The following is a 23,457-nucleotide window of genomic DNA, read 5'->3' as shown; positions in this document are numbered from 1 at the left end:
AATCCGCTGACGCTACCTCATATTATTTATTATTTATTAACAAGTTTCTTATATAGCGCAGCAACTTTCGTTGCGCTTTACCGGTAGATACTGTGGACTTAGGAGAACTAGAGTTGTCGACTATAAGTCTAACAAACCTATGTATTTTGCTCCAAATTAAAGGTTCTAAGATAAATGACAATTATGTAAATAGGCTAAGCCTTATGCAGATAATGACAAACCCATTATCCTATTTATTGTTAATTGCTTTGCCCAGGAAAAGCAGGACATTCAATACAATTAAAACTGTTGACAATAAACTATGGTAATATCATCTAGTCAAGTTTATATTTCTTCATCCTACTAGACTAAATCAGGACTGGAGTAAACCTCTACAAGTCCCATCGTACACTGAAAGCACTCAGCTTATAGAGCATTCTGGGACTTGTATTCCGTAACTCCTGGAGACAGGTTGTCAAGGCCTGGACAAACTAATTTTAAGCACTTGTGCTTTTTGCATAATTTTTTTTTTTTTTTATTTATTTATTTATTTTTTAGACTATTCACAATTAAAATGCCACATGTGTTCTTATGCTATCCCTTATTTAAGTTGGTTGAAAGTGCAAATTAGTCTTGTGTTGACTTTTTTGATGGTGACATTCTTATCTGTGCATTGGTAATGGCAGCCCTTAGATGAATTCCTATTCACTGATTTTGCTGTACGGGAGGTGTTTGTTCTCCAAGAGCTCACCTTATAAATGAGAACTATGCTTTGTAGATCAGATCTCAACCAATCTGGCGGATCTACAGTGTTGCCGTGTACAGAACCCCAGCAGTTTTCAAGTAACCGACCTTTGGCTATCACTGGAAAAATCACTTCTTAATTCTATTGTATAGACATTAAGAGGGATGCTTCAGTATGATGAGGGCTAGATGCATCATCGCTTGGAAAGTGATAAAATGGAGAGTGAAAAAGTACACCTGTGGCATGGCAGGTAGGACCTGATTGGCTGGTACTTTTTAGTCTTCCATTTTACCACTTTTGAAGCGATGATACATCTAGCCCCGAGACTCGAATTAGTGTTAGAGGGAAAGGAAATGGCAGGGGGCATGAACTTCTGAGTTCTGTTTACCAACTTTAATGACTACCTGTGTTTTATAACATTAAGCATACTTCTGAAATACCTGTATTCATACGTGCTGGTTTTTGTTTTTTTACAGAACTTAAGCAACAGAGTTTTTCATCTCTCAAGGTAAACAGAGGTGCTCCCACCACACAACCAAGGTATCCTTTTCCGAGTGGACAGTCACAACACATGTCTCAACACCAGCAGTCCAATGTCGTGGCACAGCCTAAAAGAACTGGTTCTGCCCCTCCCAGAGCTCCATTTCCACATATGCTGTTAAATCAACCTGCACCAAGAGCTGTACAACCGAGCTTGCCTGTGGCACAGGATGAGATTACTGCTCAATTCTTTGAAAGCATCAAGACCATGGATGTTTCAGAAGTAGTTTCAACACTGAACAAAATAACTACTACAAACCCAGCTTTTAAAGGTAATCATTCTCTTAATTTCTTGATTAAAGCTTAGGAAGATTAATTGCTTTTATTTTATTAAGGTGTGTGTGTGTGTATAATTATATTATTTTCAGTTTTAAAATGGCCAACCAGTAAAATCTGCAGCCATTATTTATGTGTGACAGTATGTAGCACTTGTTGTAGCGATTTAGTATTAGCAAAGCTTTATTAAAATGGAAGATATAAGTAGATATAATAAGCTATGTAATTTCAGCCTTACACAGAAAAAAGTGAGACTGCGCTTCTGACTTAAATGTATTTATATATAATCACAATAAACAACTTAAATACACGGATACCGGCCAGTACCCTCTAATATACATACAATATAAAAAAAAATTAATATACCCTTGCTGCAGCAATATATAAACATAGATCTATGCATAAATAATCAGGGCTAAAAAGTCCTATTTATAATAGTAGATAATCAACAGTCCCATGAAGGTTTCACTATAATGAAATGAAACTGTAATCCACTTTAAAACTTCAATGAGCACTTTTGATGTAACAACACAGCTTTTTCCAGTGTGTTAGCACTTCCACAAAACAGTCCAGCAGATAGAATAAAAAGCACCATGCGATGAATTGAATGAGCACTTTTGTTGTATCAACACAGCTAATTCCAATGTGTTAAAACTTCCACAGTGGTTCGTATTGAACCTCACAGTTCATGCAATAGCACATGCAAAATAGACCAGCAGAAACTAACAAATGCCAGCAGATAATGTAGAAAGCACCGTGCGATGCAATCATTAATGATCCCTCTCCCAGTAGCAAACAGCTTTTCTCCTGGGCTGGTCAGCTGGTGGATATGACCTCTGGTTCCTTCCCCTGCGCAATAGGGTCTGCTGGTAATAACTTTAGCCAGCCGGCTACGAAGTTTTTTTTCGTAAGCAGACAAATGCTGCAGAGTCTGCAATAGTGTCCTCTCCTCTCCCAAACGCGTTTCTCTGCCTACAAATTGGTGTCGGCAGCTTCCTCAGTGGTTTAAGTTCAGCCTTATCTTGTCTGGCAAAGCTTGAGAGCATGGCTAGCCACTACAATTGTCCAGTGGTCAGATCTGCAATTTGAGAATGGAAAAGGCAATTACCTGGATTTAAAGGTCTCCTTAGGCTTGCACTATACCTAGTTGTTAAGCAAACTATTGCGCTCACACTTTGAAATTATTCACTGAACAATTGTATGTAAAATAAGAACACATCCTAGATATTTTATTAAATATATTTAAGGAGAAAGCACAGGACATTCTTTCCTGGATAGCAGTATAGCAAAAAAGCCGTCTGAATTACATTTTATAGGCATTTTATTATGTGAGCGATAGAATGAAAACAAAGATCATGTTTAGATGGGGTAGCTGGAATACACAAAAAAATGCCCATGGCCCTTCCTGTGTTTTTTCGGGAGGTTGGGAGGTATGTAAATCATTTTACTTTTCTCTTACGTCCTAGAGGATGCTGGGGTCCATATTAGTACCATGGGGTATAGACGGGTCCACCAGGAGCCATTGGCACTTTAAGAGTTTGAGAGTGTGGGCTGGCTCCTCCCTCTATGCCCCTCCTACCAGTCTCAGTTTAGAAAATGCCCGGAGGAGCCGGTCACAGCTAGGGGAGCTCCTAGAGCTTCTAAGTTTTATTGTTTTCTAAGAGTTAGTGTAGGCACAGGGAGGCTGCTGGCAACAGCCTCCCTGCTTCGTGGGACTAAAGGGGGGGAGAGTAGTGTCCGCCCTGAGGGGTCTGAGCCACTACCTCCACTGACAGGACACGCAGCTCCAGAGGGTGCTGATCGTTAGCCGCTCCATGAGACCGCTCACTCCCGCAGCATGCCGCCACCCCTTTACAGAGCCAGAAGATTTCGGTGGCGAGTGAGTCACTGCCCCCCCTGGCAAGCGGGGAACCGGTGTGAAGATGGCGGCAACAGGGTAGGGAGCGCAGTACTAACTGTGCTCCTGGACTCAGCAGTACATAGTGAGGGGCACCCTGAGCCAGCGCCTATACCCTACACTGACCAACAAGCTTGTCAGGGTCCCAGGATCACTGCCAGCAGACATCCTCAGGCCAGTATAATAAAATTAAGAGCGGGAAGCAGGGCCATGTTCAGGGGGGGGCAGAGCTTCTCAGAGTGGACCCAGCAGCGTTCAGCGACATTTTCCTGCCTGCAGTTCCTGTACACAGACGCTGACAGGGAGAGCTGTCCCTCGAAGCAACTCCAGCTATCCTGTGCGGTACTAGGGAGTTGTAGAAGGGGGCGGAGGATGTGTAAAGTCTGTGTAGCCTATTAAGGTACACAGATAGCACTGGTAGTTTTGTTAGTTCTACCTCAGAAAGTGCTGTGTGGGGGTTGGCTCCAATCTCTGTGTCTCTCTGTGGCATACTTGGGGGGAAACTGTGTCTGACATTTACCTGTGTGTGTGGATCTTTAATATCTTCCATAGCCATGTCTAGGGACTCTGTGTCATATGCTGCTGAAGATGGTTCGTCTCAGGAAGAATCCATTCCATGTACACAGGAATGTAATGCTTTGTCTAAGATCCCTATTGTTGTGCCTGAGTGGTTAACTTCTATCAAAGGAATGATCTCTCAGATCTCTACTAGGGTAGCTAATACTGAAACTGAAACTCAGGTGTTGAAGAAGTCTGTCAGTTTGGTCAGGCTCTGTTCCTATTCATGCAAAATCCCCTAGCATGTTCCCACAGAAACATGCACTTGCCCAAATTATGCAAGATGACACGGATACTGATACTGCAGACGGTGATGGGGATGTGCTGAGGGGGTTGGCATCCCTTGCTAAGGGTGTGCAGCTCATGATTTACGCTATTAGAGATGTGTAAAACATTACTAACACGCCACCCGAGCAGGTTGAGGAGGCTTACTTAACTGACCATAAGAAAGCCTCACTAACCTTCCCTGCGTCTAAAGAGTTAAACGCTATATTTGAAAAATCCTGGGAAAACCCGGAGACAAAATACCAGATCCCAAAAAAGGTTCTGATTGCTTTTCCCTTCCCTGAGGAGGATAGGAAAAAATGGGAAAACCCACCCATTGTTGACGCATCTGTCTCCAGACTGTCTAAAAAGGTGGTTTTACCTGTCCCTGGAATCTACCGCGTTAAAAGAACTGGCTGATCGTAAGATTGACACTATGCTCAAATCCATTTACACTGCTTCAGGGGTGGCGTTAAGGCCCACTATTGCCTGTGCATGGATTTCTAAAGCCATAGTAAAGTGGTCAGGCACATTACTAGAGGATTTAGATACAATGGATAGAAGTGACATTGAATTGTTTTTACGTAACATACAGGATTCTGCGGGGTTCATGGTAGAATCCATGAAGGACCTGGGTACGTTGACTGCGCGGATATCTTCCATGTCGGTATCGGCTCCCAGGGGACTCTGGCAACACCAATGGTCTGCAGACGCGGAGTCCAGGAGAAGTGTGGAGAACATACCCTACACAGGTCAGGCTCTATTTGGGGAAGCATTGGATGCGTGGATTTCCACGGCAACTGCGGGTAAGTCACCTTTTCTTCCCTCTGCTACACCTCCTACACAGAAACCATTTTCTTCAGCTGCTTTGCAGTCCTTTCGGACCGCTAAGGCCAAAAAGTCCAAGCCTCCTACCACCTTCTTTAGAGGTGGTTGTGCGAAATCCAAAAAGCCTGCTCCCAGGACCAGAAACCTGCTTCTGGTTCATCAAAATCTTCAGCATGATGGTGGACCGCACCGCCTGGAGGAAGAGTTGGTGGGTGCGAGACTCGGGCGTTTCAGGCACATCTGGGTGTCGTCCGGCCTGGATCCCTGGGTACAGGATATTGTGTCCCAGGGGTACAGACTGGAGTTTCAAGAACTCCCGTGTCACTGATTCTTCAAAATAGGCTTGCCAGCCTTGCTGACAGACAGGGCTATCCTACAGGAAGCCATTCTAAAATTGGAAAAGTCACAGGTCATTGTTCCAGTTCCACCTCATATGCAAAACAAGGGTTATTATTCGAACCTTTTTGTGGTACCGACACCGGATGGTTCGTTCAGACCAATTTTGAACTTGAGATCGCTGAACCCTCATATGAAGGTGTTCAAATTCAAAATGGAGTCTCTCAGGGCAGTGATCTCCGGTCTGGAGGATGGAGAGTTTCTGGTATCCCTGGATGTCAAGGATGCGTACCTCCACATTCCGATTTGGCTGCCGCACCAGGCTTATCTCAGATTTGCAGTGTTAGACAGTCACTATCAATTTCAGGCGCTGCCATTTGGCTTCTCCACGGCACCGAGGGTGTTCACCAAGGTAATGGCAGAGATGATGGTTCTCCTCCGCAGACTAGGTGAACATAATCCCATATCTGGACGATCTACTGATAAAGGCATCGTCCAGGAAAACGTTGTTGCAGTCCATTGTTCTCACGACTCATCTGCTCAGGGAACATGGTTGGATCCTGAAACTTCCAAAATCACATTTGGAGCCGACAAGGAGATTGTCTTTTCTGGGTATGATCCTCGACACGGAAGTGCAAGGGGTGTTTCTGCCAGAGGAGAAAGCGTTGGTGATTGATTCAAACAATGGTCCGGGACGTCCGGAAGCCAGCCCGGGTATCGGTTCATCAGTGCATTCGCCTTCTGGGGAAGATGGGGGCCTCTTACGAGGCTCTACAGTATGGAAGGTTTCATGCTCGGTCCTTCCAACTGGATCTCCTGGACAAGTGGTCGGGATCTCATCTACACATGCACCAGAGAATACGTCTGTCGCCGAAAGCCAGGATTTCACTCCTCTGGTGGCTACAAATACCTCACCTTCTGGAGGGCCGCAGGTTCGGTATTCAGGACTGGATCCTTCTAACCACGGATGCAAGTTTCTGGGGCTGGGGCGCAGTCACTCCGGGGGAAACCTTCCAAGGAAGATGGTCAAGCCTGGAATCCAGCCTTCCAATAAAAATTCTGGAACTAGGAGCCGTCTACAACGGTCTTCTCAAAGCGGCCCATCTTCTGCGAGATCGAGCCATTCAAGTGTAGTCGGACAATGTAACGATGGTGGCCTACATAAACCGACATGGCGGAACAAAGAGCAGAGCTGCAATGTCAGAGGTAACAAGAATCATCCTCTGGGCAGAAAAACACGTGTTGGCGCTATCAGCAGTCTTCATTCCGGGACTAGACAACTGGGAAGCGGACTTCCTCAGCAGACACGATCTCCATCCAGGAGAGTGGGGCCTCCATCCGGAGGTGTTCACGGAGGTGACAGATCATTGGGGTGTACCTCAAATAGACATGATGGCCTCCCGTCTCAACAAGAAGCTTCAGAGGTATTATTCTAGGTCTAGGGACCCGCAAGCTGTGGCAGTGGACGCCCTGGTCTCTCTGTGGGTGTTCCAGTCGGTGTACGTGTTTCCTCCACTTCCACTCATTCCAAGAGTTCTAAAACTCATATGAAGAATAAGAGTCCAGGCAATCCTCATTGCTCCGGACTGACCAAGAAGGGCTTGGTACGCGGATCTTCTGGGTCTTCTGCTGGAAGATCTGAGGCCTCTTCCTCTTCTTCCACTGTGTGTAAGTCTAATAGCACTACTATGGCGTTGTTTACTTGTGCTCTGTCATGTTAATCTGTCATATGGACAGCTGGACTCAGGGACACTGTACACAGCAGCTCCCAGTCATGTGCAGGTGTAAGGAGGACGCTGTGTCTGCCATGGTGGGATCCGGCTTGTACTCAGGCCCTTGGCCGGTTGGTATCTGACTTGGATAAGTTAATGGTGCAACAGTGAGAAGATCAGATTTGGGCTTCAGTCATGACTGCTTCCTCAGCACAAGGGCTAGCTTCCCTGCCTCCTCTGGTCTCGGAACCTCTATGGCACCATATTGTGGAGCGTATGGCATCGGGATTTGAAAAGGTTTCCACGTCATTTTTTTTTGTATACATTTTTAACACTTTTACAGATAGAAGCATGCACGGATCTCACTGAACTATGCATGCTTCTGTCAAACATGCATATGTTGCCGGTGCATTAATGTGATTTTGATGCAACTTTGGATGGGTCTCAGGCAAGAAAATGAATGTTCCATGTGAACACCCTCAAAAAATCAGTGCATTGATTCAGTGCATTGAGGTGCGGCTTCGACACAGTTTTGTGGTGGAACGTTTTGACAAAATCTATTTTTAGTAAATTGCCATTTCCAATGATACCAATGTTATTTGGTTGATGTTTGGACCGATGGTGAATTGCCGCGATTTGGAATAAAAAGTCTCATTTAACATGCAAATGTTATGCAAATGAATCATTAGTAAATTATCAATTTTCAAATTCACATTGTTTTTTTAACAAAAAAAATTTTTTAGAGTGTCTTACTCGGGGCAAGGTGATGGAGACCTTATTATAGTAGTCTGTCAGACTCTGGACTGCTTAGATTTGTATGCCCAATCAGAAGCAGTGAGTCTTTTCAAGCAAAGGAGAGTTGTCACTTTCTTTTTGTCTTCAAATCTCTCTGATCTCATTGAGGATGCCTGCAAGTTTCCTTCTCTGTACCCATTTCCCGCAGATCATGTGTCCCAAGTGGGAACAGTCTCCCAAGTTGGATGCCCCAGTGTCGCGCTTGGCTAGGCACATTGCGCTTTCAGTGAATGGTGTTGCACCTTTTAAGGATCCTTTAGACCAGAAACTGAAGGGTTTGTCTTCTGTCTTTATGGGTTCAGGGGTGGTTATCCACCCCTTACTGGCCTCTGCATGGGTGGCCCGGGCAATGGAGTCATGGACTGACAAACTTGTCGCAGGGTTCCAGAGTGATTCGTCAGGGGATTCCCTGCTGGATTTAGTGGAGAAACTCCATGTCACAGCAGAGTATGTTTGTGAGGCCATTCAGAATGGAGCTCAGATGGCAACTAAGGTCTCTGCTGCTCCCGTTTCGGGATCGGAGGGCTCTTTGGCTCTCTGCCTGGGATGTGAAGTCCAAATGTTCCTTGGAATAGCTTCCTTTTAGTGGGGGTGTTCTTTTTGTGCCCAACCTGGATACTGTTAGTACCCTGGATACTGGTGGGATAAGCACTTTTTTTTTCTGGTCCCACCAAACCACTGGAGCCGTGGTTTAAGCCTTTCCACTCTTCTTTTCAGGGAGGGTTATCTGCTAGCAGTCATTCGACCAGAGGCATGTTGTTCCCCGGGAAGTGGTTCAGCACCACAAGGCAGGTTTACGGGAGCTAAAAACATTTGGGGGCCAAAGTTCCTGAGAAACCTAGTGCCTGACATGGTCTTTCCCCATCCAAGCCAGATGCAAGTGGGTGGACGCTTGCTGCAGTTACAAGACTGGTGGGTGGAATTGTCTTCAGAAGCCTGTTTTGCTGGGCATTGCTTTCAGGGGGGTTACATGATCGACCTCAGAGGTCCTCCACCACAACGTTTCTTCGCCTCCGCTGTTTCCAGGAAAGCGGCAAAGACATTGGCCTTAGACCACGCTTTAAATTCCCTACTTTCTGACGGGGTGATTGCTGCAGTTCCAGTGTCAGAAGGAAACCAAGATTTTACTTCAACCTATTCCTTGTTCAGAAAGCCGAACCGCTCCTTCTGGCAGTTTCTTTATCTTAGCACCTTGAAAACCAGACATTGGGTGGATCATTTTCACATTTCTTCAATCGGTGATCTACAGCATGAAGGCCAACAAATTCTTGGTGTCATTCGATGTCATGGATGCATACTTCACATTCCTATTTGGCCCAGTCATCATTCCCTTAGGTTTACATGTGGGTCGGCTTATTATCCATTCCAAGCCCTGCCTTTCGGCCTAGCTACGTCCCAACACATTTTCTTGAAAATCATGTTGGTAGCAGCATTGATCTTCAGAGAACATTTCTGTTGGACTTCAGGGTCCAGGCCTTCCATGTTTTGGTCAGGACGGTACTGTCTGGTACCTTGTCCCTCCATCTTGCTGTACATGCTGCACAGGTATCTTGGCACATCGCTGCTGTTCATCTGCAGGTGGGACCCGCCGGGTTGAAATTGCGATCCCGCGCAGTCTCTAGGAGACGGACCGCGCGGCTGGCGTGGACACTACGGCTCAGGGACCCTATTATATCCACCAGGGCTATAGGAGCACAGGTAACTTTTTTATACAGGCTCCGTTTATACCGGTGGTGAAGTCCATCAAAAGGGGGATAGAGCGCTAACCTGTAGCCCCTCCCCCCAGCTCCGACGCCATCTCCCGCAGATGTTCCGCCCTGGAGCTGCTTTCACTTTCTCCCTCAACTCCCTGCTGAGACCAGGCGCCATTTCTACTTCAGGGCTGCTCTACACGGGATTGCTGGATGCTGTCTCCTCTGTATAGACGCCTGTCACAGCGCCGTGCTTATACAGACACTTGCGTATTCTACATGTCATATAGACAGCGTTAGTTAAGAAATAAGTGTGCTTCTAACAGAATAGGTGGTACAATTATTCTGTGATAGAAATCCAGTATTGCTGTGCATTGTTATATGTCTCTGCATATACATATCTGCTATTATATGTGAATTGCCTGTCCAGTGCAGTATTATTGTTGTGTACATTACTCCTGCATTGTGTTTGTGACTGAGTGTGCCATATAGCTGCTGTGTGTGCTCTCCTTTTAAGTGTATCACACCCTTGCTATCACTATATTCTGAGCCCTGTGAGGATAAGTGCGTGAGGGTCCACATTTATTTTTATATATATATATATATATATATTCTCTGTTTGAGTCCTGCTTTTATTAGCACACAAATCAGGGGTTTACGGTATTCCTATTGTTTGGCTATATTGTACTGTGTGCCCCGCGGCTACATTCCTCATAATGTTGCCACACAGGGCAGGAATTCCGCGGTCGCGCCTGGGTCAGGCAGTGCTGCTCCCACGGATTTACCAGGAGGGAAACCTGCTGCTGGGGATGTGGGTGCTGGGTCCCTTACCTCTCCCACTCCACCTATGGCCCTCGTGGCCAACCAAGAGCCACCCTGGGCTACCTTCTCTTGTATGTAACATACTTTGATAACACGTCTAACGCACCCTATGGGACTACCTGTGCCTTTGCAGCCACAAATTGTCCCTGTAGCTAATCCCGCCTTGGGCGGACACACTATATAACCTGTTACAGATTTTGAATAAATCCTTGGTTAGACAGAAGTCTAAACCTCAGCCCTCTGGGGCTAAGGGGCCCTCTTAGCGTGTGGTTTCCTCCTCTGAATCCACTCATGTTTCAGATACTTCTTCTGATGAAGATGGGGCCTATACTGATCCGACTGATTCTGACTCAGCGGCCTCTGATGGGGAGCATGTACCTTAGATTGATGTACCTGAATTAGTGGAAGCTATCAAAATGGTTCTCCAGATTTAAGATGAAGCTGATCCCACTACTGCTTCAAAAAAGCCTGATAAATTCAAGCGTCAGAAAGTGGCAAAAGTAGTTTTTCCTCACTCTGACCTTTTAATTGACATACGTCAAGAGGCTTGGGTCTTCCCAGGAAAGAAGTTTGCCCTATCCAAGAAGATTAGTTGAAAAAAGATCATCTGCGCTGTGGTAAAGGAGTACAAGTGCTAGGGGCATGCTGCTAATTACTGGGGGTGTCCATTCCGTCTTGCCAGACAAAGAATAACAAGGAGAATTACACTCGATACAAGTGCCCAGCAGGGAACATTAGAACAACTCCGGAGCTCCAGCGCAAGATACACCAGCAACATCGGGAAGTAAGAGAGACGGACGGGCAGCAAGAGGGAACCACAGGTGAGTTTTCTGTAGTGAAGCGGTGCGCCCGGCTGCAGATCCTGACAAGATGAGTGGCAGAGCGTCCCTTCCCTAGACACCGCCCAGCGGACGTAGCAGGCTCCCAGAGAGGTCCGCACAGGGACGAACCAAGGTAGCAAGCACGGCTACCGGAGGCTGATCAGTCCGGAGCCCCTGCAGGATCCCGACGCTGACCCACACCTGGACTCCTTACAGGATACGACCACAACGGTAATCACTCTGACTTTCTGCTAACACTCAACCACATACAGAGATACAGGGCGCCGTTCTCTGTTCAAGTTCGGAACGAAAGAGACTTTTTATTGTTAAAAACCTTAAAATGAATAAGGACACCTGCACTTAAAGTGTCGGTACAAAACAACAGACCATGGGAGCATATGTTACCCAACCAGAACAAGTGTTTTTCAATTCCAGGTCACTGAGTTTTTAGCCCAGAGTAGCAAAGGATGAAATCACACATCCCCACTGCTTATTTGGGAATCTGTATATTTTAACAGACTCATTTTTCATGGTTAAACTGGCATATCCAATAAAAACCAAGTATTAAGTTGACATATTAGTCTGTATTGTTCAGAATACATGGGTTTTCCCACCAGACCACCATTTAGGGAAACCTTAAGCACTCAACACTCAAGGGTCGAGCGCAGTTATTTGGTATTTACCTACCCAAAATCTATCTGTCCAAGAAGATGTTGGTTCCGTTTTCCTATCCCTGCGGAGTTGACTAACAAGTGGGAAACTCCACCGCCGCCTGTCACCACCTGAAGGAACCGACCGATAAGCGTGTGGAGGGATGCCTGAAGTGTATTTATTCCCTAACTGGGGCAATTCACAGGCCCACTATTGCGGCCTCCTGGGCTGCAAAAGCTATTGATGCGTGGGTCCAGTTATTGGAGGAGGAGCTACCTCAGGACATTTCTGACATTGCCAAACAGTGTCCGTCTCATATTACCACCGCCTCCCATTATATTGAAGAGGCGTCCTCTGAGGCAGATATTCTGGCGTCCAAAGTGTCCACTTCGTCTATTTTGGCTCGCAGGATTCTATGGTTGCGGTCCTGGAAGGTGGACCCTAGATTCCAAGAAGACTCTGGAGGGTGCTCCCTTTTAACGGTGACATCCTATTTGGAGAAGATCTTAATAGGTTCGTGACTGACTTAGCCTCTGCTAAGACTGCGTGCCTTCCTAATACTACTACTCCTGCTCTGAAAGCTGAAAGTACTACTTTTCATTCCTTTCGGACTTCAGGTAAATCAAAGGGCATGGGGTACTCGAGCAAGCCTCGTACTTCCAAGGATGGTAAGCCCAACTCTGAACAATCCCGGGCCGCCCGTCCACCTGCTTCCAAACGGGACAAGCCTGCAACATGACCCCAGGATGGGAGGCCGACTCCTGCAGTTCACCCAAGTCTGGTTAAGGACCACTTCAGACGCGTGGGTGCGGGAAGTTGTCTCTCACGGGTATGCGGTCTCTTTCAAGAGAAGTCCCCCTCGCCAGTTCTGCGCAACAGTCATCCCATCAGACCCGTTAAAGGCGCAAGCTCTACACTTAGTTGTCCAATCCCTCCTGGTGCCTCTCTCTCAAAAAGGGAAGGGCTACTACTCGACCCTGTTTCTAGTACCGAAACCCAATAGGTCTTTCCAGGCTATTCTCAACCTCAAGTCACTGAACAAGTTTGCGAGAGTTTCAATTTCCGTATGGAAACACTGCGCGCCATTGTACTGCCCATGGAACCTGGGGACTACATGGTATCCCTGGATATACAGGATGCTTACCTGCGTATTCCTATTGCCATTTCACATCAGCAATATCTGCGGTTTGCTATTGGCAACCTCCATTATCAATGCAGGGCACTGCCGTTTGGACTGACCACAGCCCCTCGGATTTTCACCAAGGTCATAGCCGTGATGACAGCTCATCTCCTTCAACAGGGAATCAGGATCCTGCCTTATCTGGATGACCTGCTGATCCTGGCAAACTCCCAAGATGTCCTCCTGAGCCATCTCCAGCTGACGGTGCAATTCCTCACAGCCCATGGGTGACTGGTCAATTGGAAAAAGTCCTCCCTGGTCCCTGCGCGGCGCATGGTGCACCTGGGGGCTCTACTGGATATGCACAGCCAGCGGCTTTTTCGGTCTCCAGAGAAGGTCCTGAGGCTTCAGGACAGGATCAGATACTTCCTCTCTCGCCCAAAAGTGTCCATTCACTCGGCGATGCAAGTACTAGGCCTGATGGTGTCGACTTTCAACATGGTGGAGTATGCTCAATTCCATTCTCGTCCTCTCCAATGGTTAATCCTATCCAAGTGGGACGGTCTGCCTCAGCGGATCAGGTCTCATATGATTGTCCTGACTCTGGAGGTCCACCTGTCTCTGTCCTGGTGGCTCCAGGATCAACAGTTGAGCAGGGGCCATCCCTTCTGGATTCCCAACTGGGTCCTCTTGACAGTGGACACCAGTCTGAGGGGCTGGGCGCGGTGTTCGAGCAGCACTCTCTCCAGGGTCGCTGGACCAAGGAGGAGTCTCTCCTCCCCATAAACATTCTGGAACTGCGGGCAGTGTTCAATGCGTTGACACTAGCCCTACCTCTGTTAAGGAACAGGCCTGTTTAAGTACAGATGGACAACACCACTGCGGTGGCGTACATAAGTCAAGTCGGCACTCAAAGCCGACAAGCAATGATGGAAGTATCCAGAGTTCTTCAATAGTCGGAACGCCATTTGCCAGCCATATGGGCAGTGTTCATTCCGGGTGTCATCAACTGGGAAGCGGATTTCCGTTCATACAATCACTCAGGGTGTTTTGCGGATACAACCTCACTGTGTCCCTCCTGTGGCTCCATGGGATCTGTCCGTTGTCCTTGATTCTGTGGACCTGACATGGCTTACTATTAAGGTCCTGTTCCTGTTGGCTATTGCCTCTGCTAGGAGGGTGTCGGATTTAGGCACTTTGTCCTGTCATCCGCCCTTCCTGATATTTCATTGTGACCGGGCAGTTCTCCGTTCTCGCCCTGGTTATCTGCCTAAGGTGGTGTCATCGTTCCACCTTAACCAAGAGATTGTGGTTCCGGCCATCTTTCCTGGTTTGTCTTCCAAAGAAAGGTGTTTGGATGTGGTACGTGCTCTCCATATATATGTGGAGATGACTGGCTCTGTTCGGAGGTCTGATTCCCTCTTCGTACTGTTTGGCTTTTACAAACGTGGCTGGCCTGCAAACAAGCAAACCTTGGCCAGATGGATTAGAATGGTGATTGCACAAGCTTATGCGCAGGCTGGTCTCCCAGCTCCTGCTGCTATCACGGTGCATTCTACTCGGTCTGTTAGACCTTCTTGGGCGGCCCGCCGTGTCGCGTCCGCAGAATAATTGTGCAAGGCGGCTACGTGGTCCTCAGTGAACACGTTCATCAGATTCTATGCCTTTGATACTTCCGCCTCCCAGGATACCTCCTTTGGACGCCGAGTTCTTATGCCCGCTACAGTGTGTCCCCTCCCATGAGGAACTGCTTTAGGACATCCCCGATGTTATTCCCTGTGGAATACCAGTGTTCCCCGCTGCAGAAAAGAAGATTTATGGTAGACTTGCCACTGTTAAATCTCTTTCTGCGAGGTACACTGGATTCCACAGGGCGCCAGCCGTGACGCACTTAGCTTCTTTGGGTTTTTATGGCATTAGCCACTAGTCCCTTCTCCTGTCATAAGAACGTGGTTCTATGTGACTAACATCTACCGTCTCTTTACCTGCTACTGCATTGGACTGATTAACAAAACTGAGCTCCTTTGCATGGTGGAGGGGTTATATAGAGGAGGTGGTGCAGTGTATCCTGGGAACAGTCAAAGCTTTTAGCCTGTTCGTGCCTCGGATCAAGATCCAACTCTACACCCCAATGTTATTCCCTGTGGAATCCAGTGTACCTCACAGAAAGAGATTTAACAATGGTAAGTCTACCATAAATCTCCTTTTATATGATCATCTTATATTCCCCACCATTTATCGATAATTATCATATACATTTCTAAATGGATGTATCAAATAGGCTAAAATGGGAAAAATATTGCATGTCTAAAAAAAATCCTTATTTCAGATATTTATAAGAACCATTTCAGCTCAAAATCACAGTTCAGTCCAGAAGGGCTTAAAGTGCTGTAATTATATATACACTGCATCTCTGTTCTAGCTAGTTGGGTTGATAGTGTATGTCACTTTCTCATGCTTTTTCTTTACATGTTTGATTCCATTAAAACCTTTTATGCCCCTGACTGAACAGTTGTGTTTCATTTTAAAGTGTGAGGAGAGGGAGTGGGTGTCAAGCCCCTTTCTTATATTTCTGACATGCTCTCCCATTATTACTAAGTGGACGTGACGTACGTCCAATGTAAACTACATCACATACACATTTAATGGCATAGATTCCATTTTTTGTATCACAAGTTTTAAAGTTTTTGATTGGTACTAGTTTACTGTTGATAGCGATATTTTCGATCATATTTTTGCCTTCGCTTTTCACATTTCTACATCCAAGGCAATTCCCACATTTGAAAAGACCTTTTGAAAGGACCCTTGGTCCAGGGTGGCGTCTTCTACTACAGCCAGAACTACTCCAGCAGGGTCCATTTCTGCACGAAGACCTCCCTCGTTTGACTTTAACGTCCTGGCTTTTGAAACAGAGCTTTTAATGGCTTGCCGTTTTTCTCCGTCAGTGCTATGTACTATGTTGTAGGCCCAGAAAACAGTTTTGTCACGCAATTACTACAGGGTATGGAGGATTTACATTGTATGATGTAAAAATCATAAGTTTCCTCGATTCAGGGAGGTTTGGCGGCATGTTTATGGCTGTGTTCTTTGAGAACACAAATTATTCCAAAACTTGGTACCTTTTGCAAGGTGTTTGCGAGTTCAGCCACCGTTTCGCCCGCCGGTAGTTCCAAAGGATCTTAATCTGATCCTCTCTACTTCTCTTTTGAATTGTTGGATTCTTTAGAACTGAAGTTTGTCACTCGGAAGCTGGTATTCCTTATGGTCATTGCTTCAGCTCTGCGTATTTCCAAGTTTGGTGCTTTGTCTTGCAAGCTGCCTTTTCTTAGATTTCAAGATGATAGGGCGGTTTTGCGAACATTTCTTTATTCCAAACTAAAGTTGTTTCACATCAACCAGGAAATTGACTTTCAGATTTTTTTCTCCTTCACCGATTTACCAGGCCCGGAAAGGTCTGGCTTTGGTGGACGCAATCCAAGCACTGCTGATGTACTTGAACAGAACAAGTTACGTCTGTCGCATGGATTCTCTTTTGGTTTTGAACGATGCTCAGAAAAGTGGCGTTCTTCCTACAAAGCAGATCATTGCACGCTAGATCCATTCCGTCACGTTATTCTAGTGCAGGGTGACCGGCACCACACCAGGTGTTGGCACATATTATTAGGGCAGTGGCAACCTCCTGGGTGGCACAGCATGGGATCAGCAATGCAAGGATCAGCAATGCAAGCCAGCTACAGATGTAGCCATGCTCATCTTACTTTGATGCTGCATCACATCATGCTGAATGGCGTGCCAGGTTGAAACTATTCACAGCCAGCGATCGCTAAAGGAATTAATGAAGCGTTCGCCGGCTGCTAATAGTCACAGCCTGGCATGCCATGCAAAAGGCCATGTTGCAGCAAGCTGTATCACAGTAAGATGAGTAGGGCTACATCTTTACCTGGTCCTCAGTCCATACTTTCTCTCGTTATTGTCAATTTTTATGTTTTTACCTCTGGCGATACGATACCCACTTTGGGCTTACAGTTTTCCTGTCGGCAGTTTGAGCGTTTCCTCACATGGGGCAGTTTTTGAACATCCCACAGTTCAGTGTCCCCCCAGCCCAGATGAAAGAGAAAAGGGGATTTTTGGTACTTATCATTGAATCCTTTTCTCTTAATCCGCCTGGGGGACACTGCGTTCCCTCCCTCACGCTCAGCCGTGCAGTGTTTTGTCTTGACAGTCATTTCCCTATTTCACTCGGTTACTGCTTCTCGCTTTTAGGTAAAGTACCAAGAATCCCTTTATATTGGTTATTCAAAATATCGGTAGTGATGAAAGTCACACTCTGTGCCCAGCAGTGATCAGCAGACACTGGGGGAGGAGCCATGGGTGCAGATGGACAAAGAAGTCCATCTGAGATTGTCTGCTGCTGGAAGATCAACTTTCAGCAACCGGCCAGTAAATCTTTCTGACTGGTCGCATGAAATGCAGTCATGTTGGGGGGAAAAGGTCAGCCTGGCTTGGTCGCATCTGATGACAGGCAAGTGGTTCATTATGCAAAAAATAAAATATTTAGCAAAAAAGAGATGACTGACGCAGAGTTGCACAGGACCTGGTGGCTCCCTCGTGCTCATGATACAGCATAGGAACTTACAACTGATAATGTCAGATTATTATCTTAAAACATAAAGCTATACACTGTTACCGTGGAGCCGCTATGGGCGCTTGAATTATTACACACACTACGGACTAAGTACGCTATTTGCATACTGAGTAATGTATTTGATACGCACTTAGCGTATCAGACGCCGTGCCGTGGGTACAACGTACACGCGGCACGTACGCACACTGATTTGAAATACTGTAAACCTTATTAATGAAACAATGTAATGATATGCTTATACTTTAAACCTTAACAGCAAAGCACTGCAACAATGTTAATACCTTTAAACCTTAAGTATCGCTGGTGATACAAAGTATCCGCAGTGCATACACCTTAACAATGCTTATACACTTTAAACAGGTTAAACCACTTTATAAAGCCTATGCAGGAAAGTGAAAACACAACACTGATTTGTATTTGAAACCACAGGATTCTAAGGCCTCCGTGGATTGATTCCAATAAAAGGTAAAAACAGTACAGTTTATACACTACAGGCTAACAAGTAAATCTAAACAGAATAATGGAGAATAATGGCTACAGAGAAAATATACATATGTGAGAATGTTTTGCAGGCGCAACCTGATATCAGTCCTCAGCTATCAGGGAGAAAGCCTTCAGAGTCTTGTGTGTCTAAGCTTGCTGCAAGCTCTATTTGTTCACTTCATCCAAAACAATACAATGGTCACTGTAATCCCTTTGTCTATTGGACACAGATGTTCATTTACATTTACAGGAGAGGTCATAGGTGGATTTGAAAAGGTGGGCTGTGTCTCTCCCCAACTGCTGTAGTGGGTGGTATCCTCTGGATTCCCCCCCCCCCACCCGCATACACAATACACAGTAAACACAGTCAATGTTCATATTCTACTTTTGTACATAACTATACGCAGGAGCGAGCGATCCTTTCCTAACTAACATCGGATTGTGACCCTTAAAATACCCTACAGCTGGATACTAGACACCACCTTTCAACCTTTATCTGACCCTTCCTATCATGCAAAGAGGAATCTCTCTGTCCAGGAACTGTTTAAACTAAACATACTTGCTGACATGGTCTAGGGGAATATTAACTACAAAATGCACTATATGGGTTAAATATGCTATGATCGAGTCGCACGCTACACGCTCACAAACTCTACCGTAAATACACATCTTATGAGCACGAGACGCTGGTGCGTCCCCTACGCAACCTGCGGGGATGTGTACGCACGGGGTAGTGGGTGCACGAGCAGCGGGCATGTGCATGGGGTTAGTGCAAGGCATATGCATCATGATATTTTTTCGACTTTGACAGTCCACCCTTTGGCAGTCAACAATAACTGCCACTATCTAAACAATTAAGCGAAAAAATATATAATACCGTGAAACACCTATAAATGATTGGGTGTAGGGAGGAGAGGAGAAGGTGGGAAATGTATGACCTAGTGGGATAGTAAAAGCATGTATGTAGGATATTCATGTCTGAGGGGTCATGTATCATCGTGCCGTACATGTTCTAAATAAGCTTCGAGGTATTGCGAAGTATACATTGAATCCTTCTTATCCCGTATTAAGGGTCTGTAAGTGGGCTAACAAACTCTACCGAGCTCTTTTCGGCTTTTAGTTCCAACAAATGGGGTGCACATTAGTTGATGATACATGGAGGGGAGAAAATATGTGAGTGCTAATATATGTACCTATATCACCTGTCGTCTATGTGTGTCACTACCTGGAGATCGTAGAGATGAAGATATGAAACGTGTTATAAATGCATTCATATGATATGTGTGATTGTCTTTGGATGTCTTGTTGAAGTCTTGTCCGGATTGCTGTATCTTTGCTGTAAGTGGTAAGCAAAGTTTTTCAAGTGTCCATAGAAAGTTAAAGTCTCTAAAAGTTCATCAAATGTCTGTAGAGATGATCATCAATGGTCTGTATAAATGTGCATCACAATCTTCTTCCGGGTGGATGTCTTTTTTTTATCTTGGAGGAAAACAAAGGAGAAACGGGTGAAAGAAACGGACCGTGGAATCACGTCTTATCACAACATTGTCTCGATTGATGGGTCATAAATTAAACCAGTTGTTGTAACAATGCCCTCGCTCCTCAAACTCATCAATTTGGTACTGCGCTTGCAATGCATTAAAATCCGAACACATCTGAATATCAAGCCAATCATTAGGACAACTCCTAGGATACACAAGAAAAATTTCTTTATCATCCACTAGGGGTCACTGGAGTACTCTTGGGATATGGACGGGCTTCCGTAGGAACAGCACTGAATATTTAAATTTAGAACACTCCACCCCTCCATATCCCCGAGTACCTCTCAGTGTTTTTTCTGTGCTCAACGTAGCAACAGCTAGGTGACTCAAGTCACGATTACTATTGAAGAATTTTCTTTTTATTTGATTTTTATTTTTTCTATTTTACACATCCCTTTCCCCCTTCCAAAAGGCAGGGTCAGGGATAGTGCAGCTGCTGATAGCAGCAGGGGCGTGTCGGGCCTCTCTGAAAGAGCTCCCTCACAGCCACACACACACACAGGCTGGCCGGCGCTTACTAAGAAGCCCCGTCGGAGCCTCTTCACAGACGTTTCTACATAACAGGTATGTGAGGGGAGAGAACGGGGCGGTCAGCTTCCGCTGCCGCCCCGAGGTGTGGGGAAGTGTCTGCCGCCCGCCGCAGTTGCTCCGGCCGCCGGGTAACATAGCCCGCTTCCGCCCGCCGCTTGAGTCTACACTGCTCCCGCTCCCGCGTCTCTGAAGTCGGCTTCTCCGCTGCTCCGGCGCGTCTTACAGGGGGAAGAAGGATACCCGTGTCTCTCAACGGGTCCGCCCGCGCTTCTCCTGCACTTCCGCCCGCCGCTTGACCGCTGCTGCCCGGGTCTCATAGCGCTAACACGCGCTCCCAGGTCCCGGGGTGCCCGCTACCCGCACTGCACGCTATGGAGCAGATGCGAGGGGGAGGGAGAAAGAACAGCAGCAACAGGCTGTTGGTAGTATAGCATATAACTATATAATAATGTTTATACTGCCAGGGAGGAGGTTTTATCATGATTACACAGGCTGTTTATAATATCAGCATGAAACTGCACTGTGATTATATGTATAAGCATGGGGGCCATTTTAACATGCTTCCTGTGTCTTCCTCTGTGATTCCAGAACGTTCCTGTCCTACATCTCTACTCCACCGGAGGCGCAGGGGTGTTAGTGGGAATTTGGGATCACATTTCATAGTACTGGCCACGTGTACTGCACTTGGCCAGATATATATACAGAGACACCTTACTGCTATTTTACTGAGTCGTGCAGGTGTCTGTTTTTTGTGTATTGTATTGTCTGTCGCCATAATGAGTAAGGCACCAGCAAAAACTAAAAAGCATAATTGCAAAGTCTGTAACAGTGTATTACCGGATGGATCTACCACATGTACAGTATGTTTTGTGAATTCGGTTCAGAATACCATTTCTGCTCCTGTTTTACAACCAATGTCCTCACCGGACCCTCCGTGGGGTATGTTAGTAAATGTACTAGATAGGTTACAATCAGAATTGACCGCCGCTCGTCAAGAGCGGGAAACGGCAAAATCTGAGTCTAGGGTGGGACCGCCAGAACTACCGGAGGCGTCTCAGCCTTGCGTAAGGTCTAAATCCATTTTGGGTAAACGGGATAAATTTCATATGTCTTATGATTTTCCAGTTTCTGCTATGTTGCACTCTGACGATTCCATGCCAGACCTCACGGAACAAGATGAGGGTGAGGAGGGCGAAGTGGAGTCAGATGGCGAGGATTTTAACAGTTCCGGCATTGATGATCTCATCAGAGCGGTACGTCAGTCTCTGAAGTTTACTGAAACTGAGGAGCCTCTCACAAATGATCAGGTCGTATTTACTAAACGACAAAAAAACTCCAATAAGTTTTCCTGTGTCGGAATCTCTTAATCAGATGTTAGTAGAAACACGACAGAATCCAGATAAACGGTTTTCTATACCTCGCAGATTTAAGTCTAGTTACCCGTTTCCAGACTCGGTAACGTACATGGGAGAATCCACCAATAGTTGATTCTTCAGTGTCAAAGCTTACCAAGAAATTAACCATACCAGTGCCAGCAGCTACACCGCTTAAAGATCCTTCAGATCGCAAGATAGAAACTATGCTAAAATCCATGTATGTAGCAGCAGGTGTGATGCTGAGACCTGGATTGGTTGGCATTTGGGTCACTAAGGCGCTCATAATATGGCTTACAGAACTCAAATCTGCTTTACATGACGAAAACCTGATAATTCTTGTAAATCAAATGATTGAGGCTGTAGAGTATCTCTGTACAGCGTCTACTGACGTCTGTCAGCTCACTTCTCGTATTTCATCGTCGCTAGTTACGGCACGAAGAGCACTCTGGCTGCGTGCTTATCATGCGGAGGCAGAGGTCAAACGAGGTATAGAGGCGTTGCCTTACGATGGCAAGAAGTTGTTTGGTCCTGAATTGGACGCATGGATTGCTGAGGCTACGGGAGGTAAGTCTGTTTTCTTACCATTGCCTCCACCGGTATCAAGAAGAAGGTACGCTGGACCTTCGTTCAAATCCTTTAGACCTCAGCCCTTTCGAGGACGTGGCAGAGGATCAGCCACGCCTGCTAGACGTGGTCGCGGACGTGGTTTCCAACAAACCAACACAACTCGCCAGGACGCTAAGGTTACCGACAAGCCAGTGGCATGACGGGCTACCAGCCCATCTCGGTTCTCCGATTGTGGGAGCACGCCTTCAGACGTTCCATTTGGCGTGGTTCCACACATCCGCGGATGGGTGGATCCGCAATTTAGTGTTAAAAGGTTACAAAATAGAGTTAGACTGTCTTCCGCCGCTGCGGTTTTTCAAGACAGGATTGCCTCTGTCGGACGACAAGAGGACGGTTCTGCAAATTGCCATTCAGTCCCTACTGGATTCGGCAGTTTTGATTCCGGTCCCTGTACACCAACAGGGTCAGGGTTATTATTCAAGTCTGTTTGTGGTACCGAAGCCGGATGGCTCAGTCAGACCAATATTGAACTTAAAGGGGCTCAATCATTACGTAACTTACTACAGATTCAAGATGGAGTCTCTGCGTTCGGTGATTGCGGGTTTAGAGCCAAAGGAATTTATGATTGCGCTAGACCTCAAGGATGCGTACTTACACATTCCAATTTGGCAGCCTCATCAGAAATTCTTACGGTTTGCAATACGCCAGAACCATTACCAGTTTCAGGCTCTACCGTTTGGCCTGTCATCAGCGCCTCGGGTATTCACCAAAGTGATGTCTGTGATGATAGCTCATCTCAGATCCCTAGGAGTGACAATAGTTCCATATTTAGACGATCTGCTAATCAAAGCTCCGTCTCAACAGATACTTCTCCAACATGCGCTGCTAACATACGATGTACTGGTTCACCACGGTTGGATTGTCAATTTCAAGAAATCACATCTAATTCCGTCTCAACGCCTTCAGTTCCTAGGTATGATTCTCGATACGGTCAATCAAAGAATTTACCTACCACAGCAGAAAGTACAAATTCTACGCCATCTCGTACAATTAGTGCTCAAGCTACGCACAGTGTCGGTACACTTGTGCATTCGCCTCTTAGGCACAATGGTGGCAGCTTTCGAGGCGCTTCAGTTCGGAAGATTTCACTCTCGTCCATTTCAACTGAATGTGCTTGCCCAGTGGTCGGGCTCGCATCTGCAGATTCACCACAGGCTGAGGTTGTCGCCAAGAGCAAGAGTATCTCTGCTCTGGTGGCTCAAGGAACACAATTTAACCG

General features: G+C 46.2%; 1 protein-coding gene across 3 annotated transcripts in view; it reads left to right on the top strand.

The window, feature by feature from the left end:
- LOC134927810 (mediator of DNA damage checkpoint protein 1-like) overlaps positions 1-23,457 on the top strand; it is an 840,332-nt gene that overhangs the window by 800,844 nt on the left and 16,031 nt on the right. For all 3 annotated transcript variants that reach the window (XM_063922788.1, XM_063922787.1, XM_063922786.1), the window contains one exon: positions 1,201-1,536. In XM_063922788.1, the coding sequence (XP_063778858.1) occupies positions 1,201-1,536 (336 nt within the window). The remainder of the gene's footprint in view (positions 1-1,200; positions 1,537-23,457) is intronic.

This window comes from Pseudophryne corroboree, chromosome 5 (assembly GCF_028390025.1).
Source record: "Pseudophryne corroboree isolate aPseCor3 chromosome 5, aPseCor3.hap2, whole genome shotgun sequence".
Taxonomy (NCBI): domain Eukaryota; kingdom Metazoa; phylum Chordata; class Amphibia; order Anura; family Myobatrachidae; genus Pseudophryne; species Pseudophryne corroboree.
This window is presented reverse-complemented; position numbering and strand designations above follow the sequence as displayed.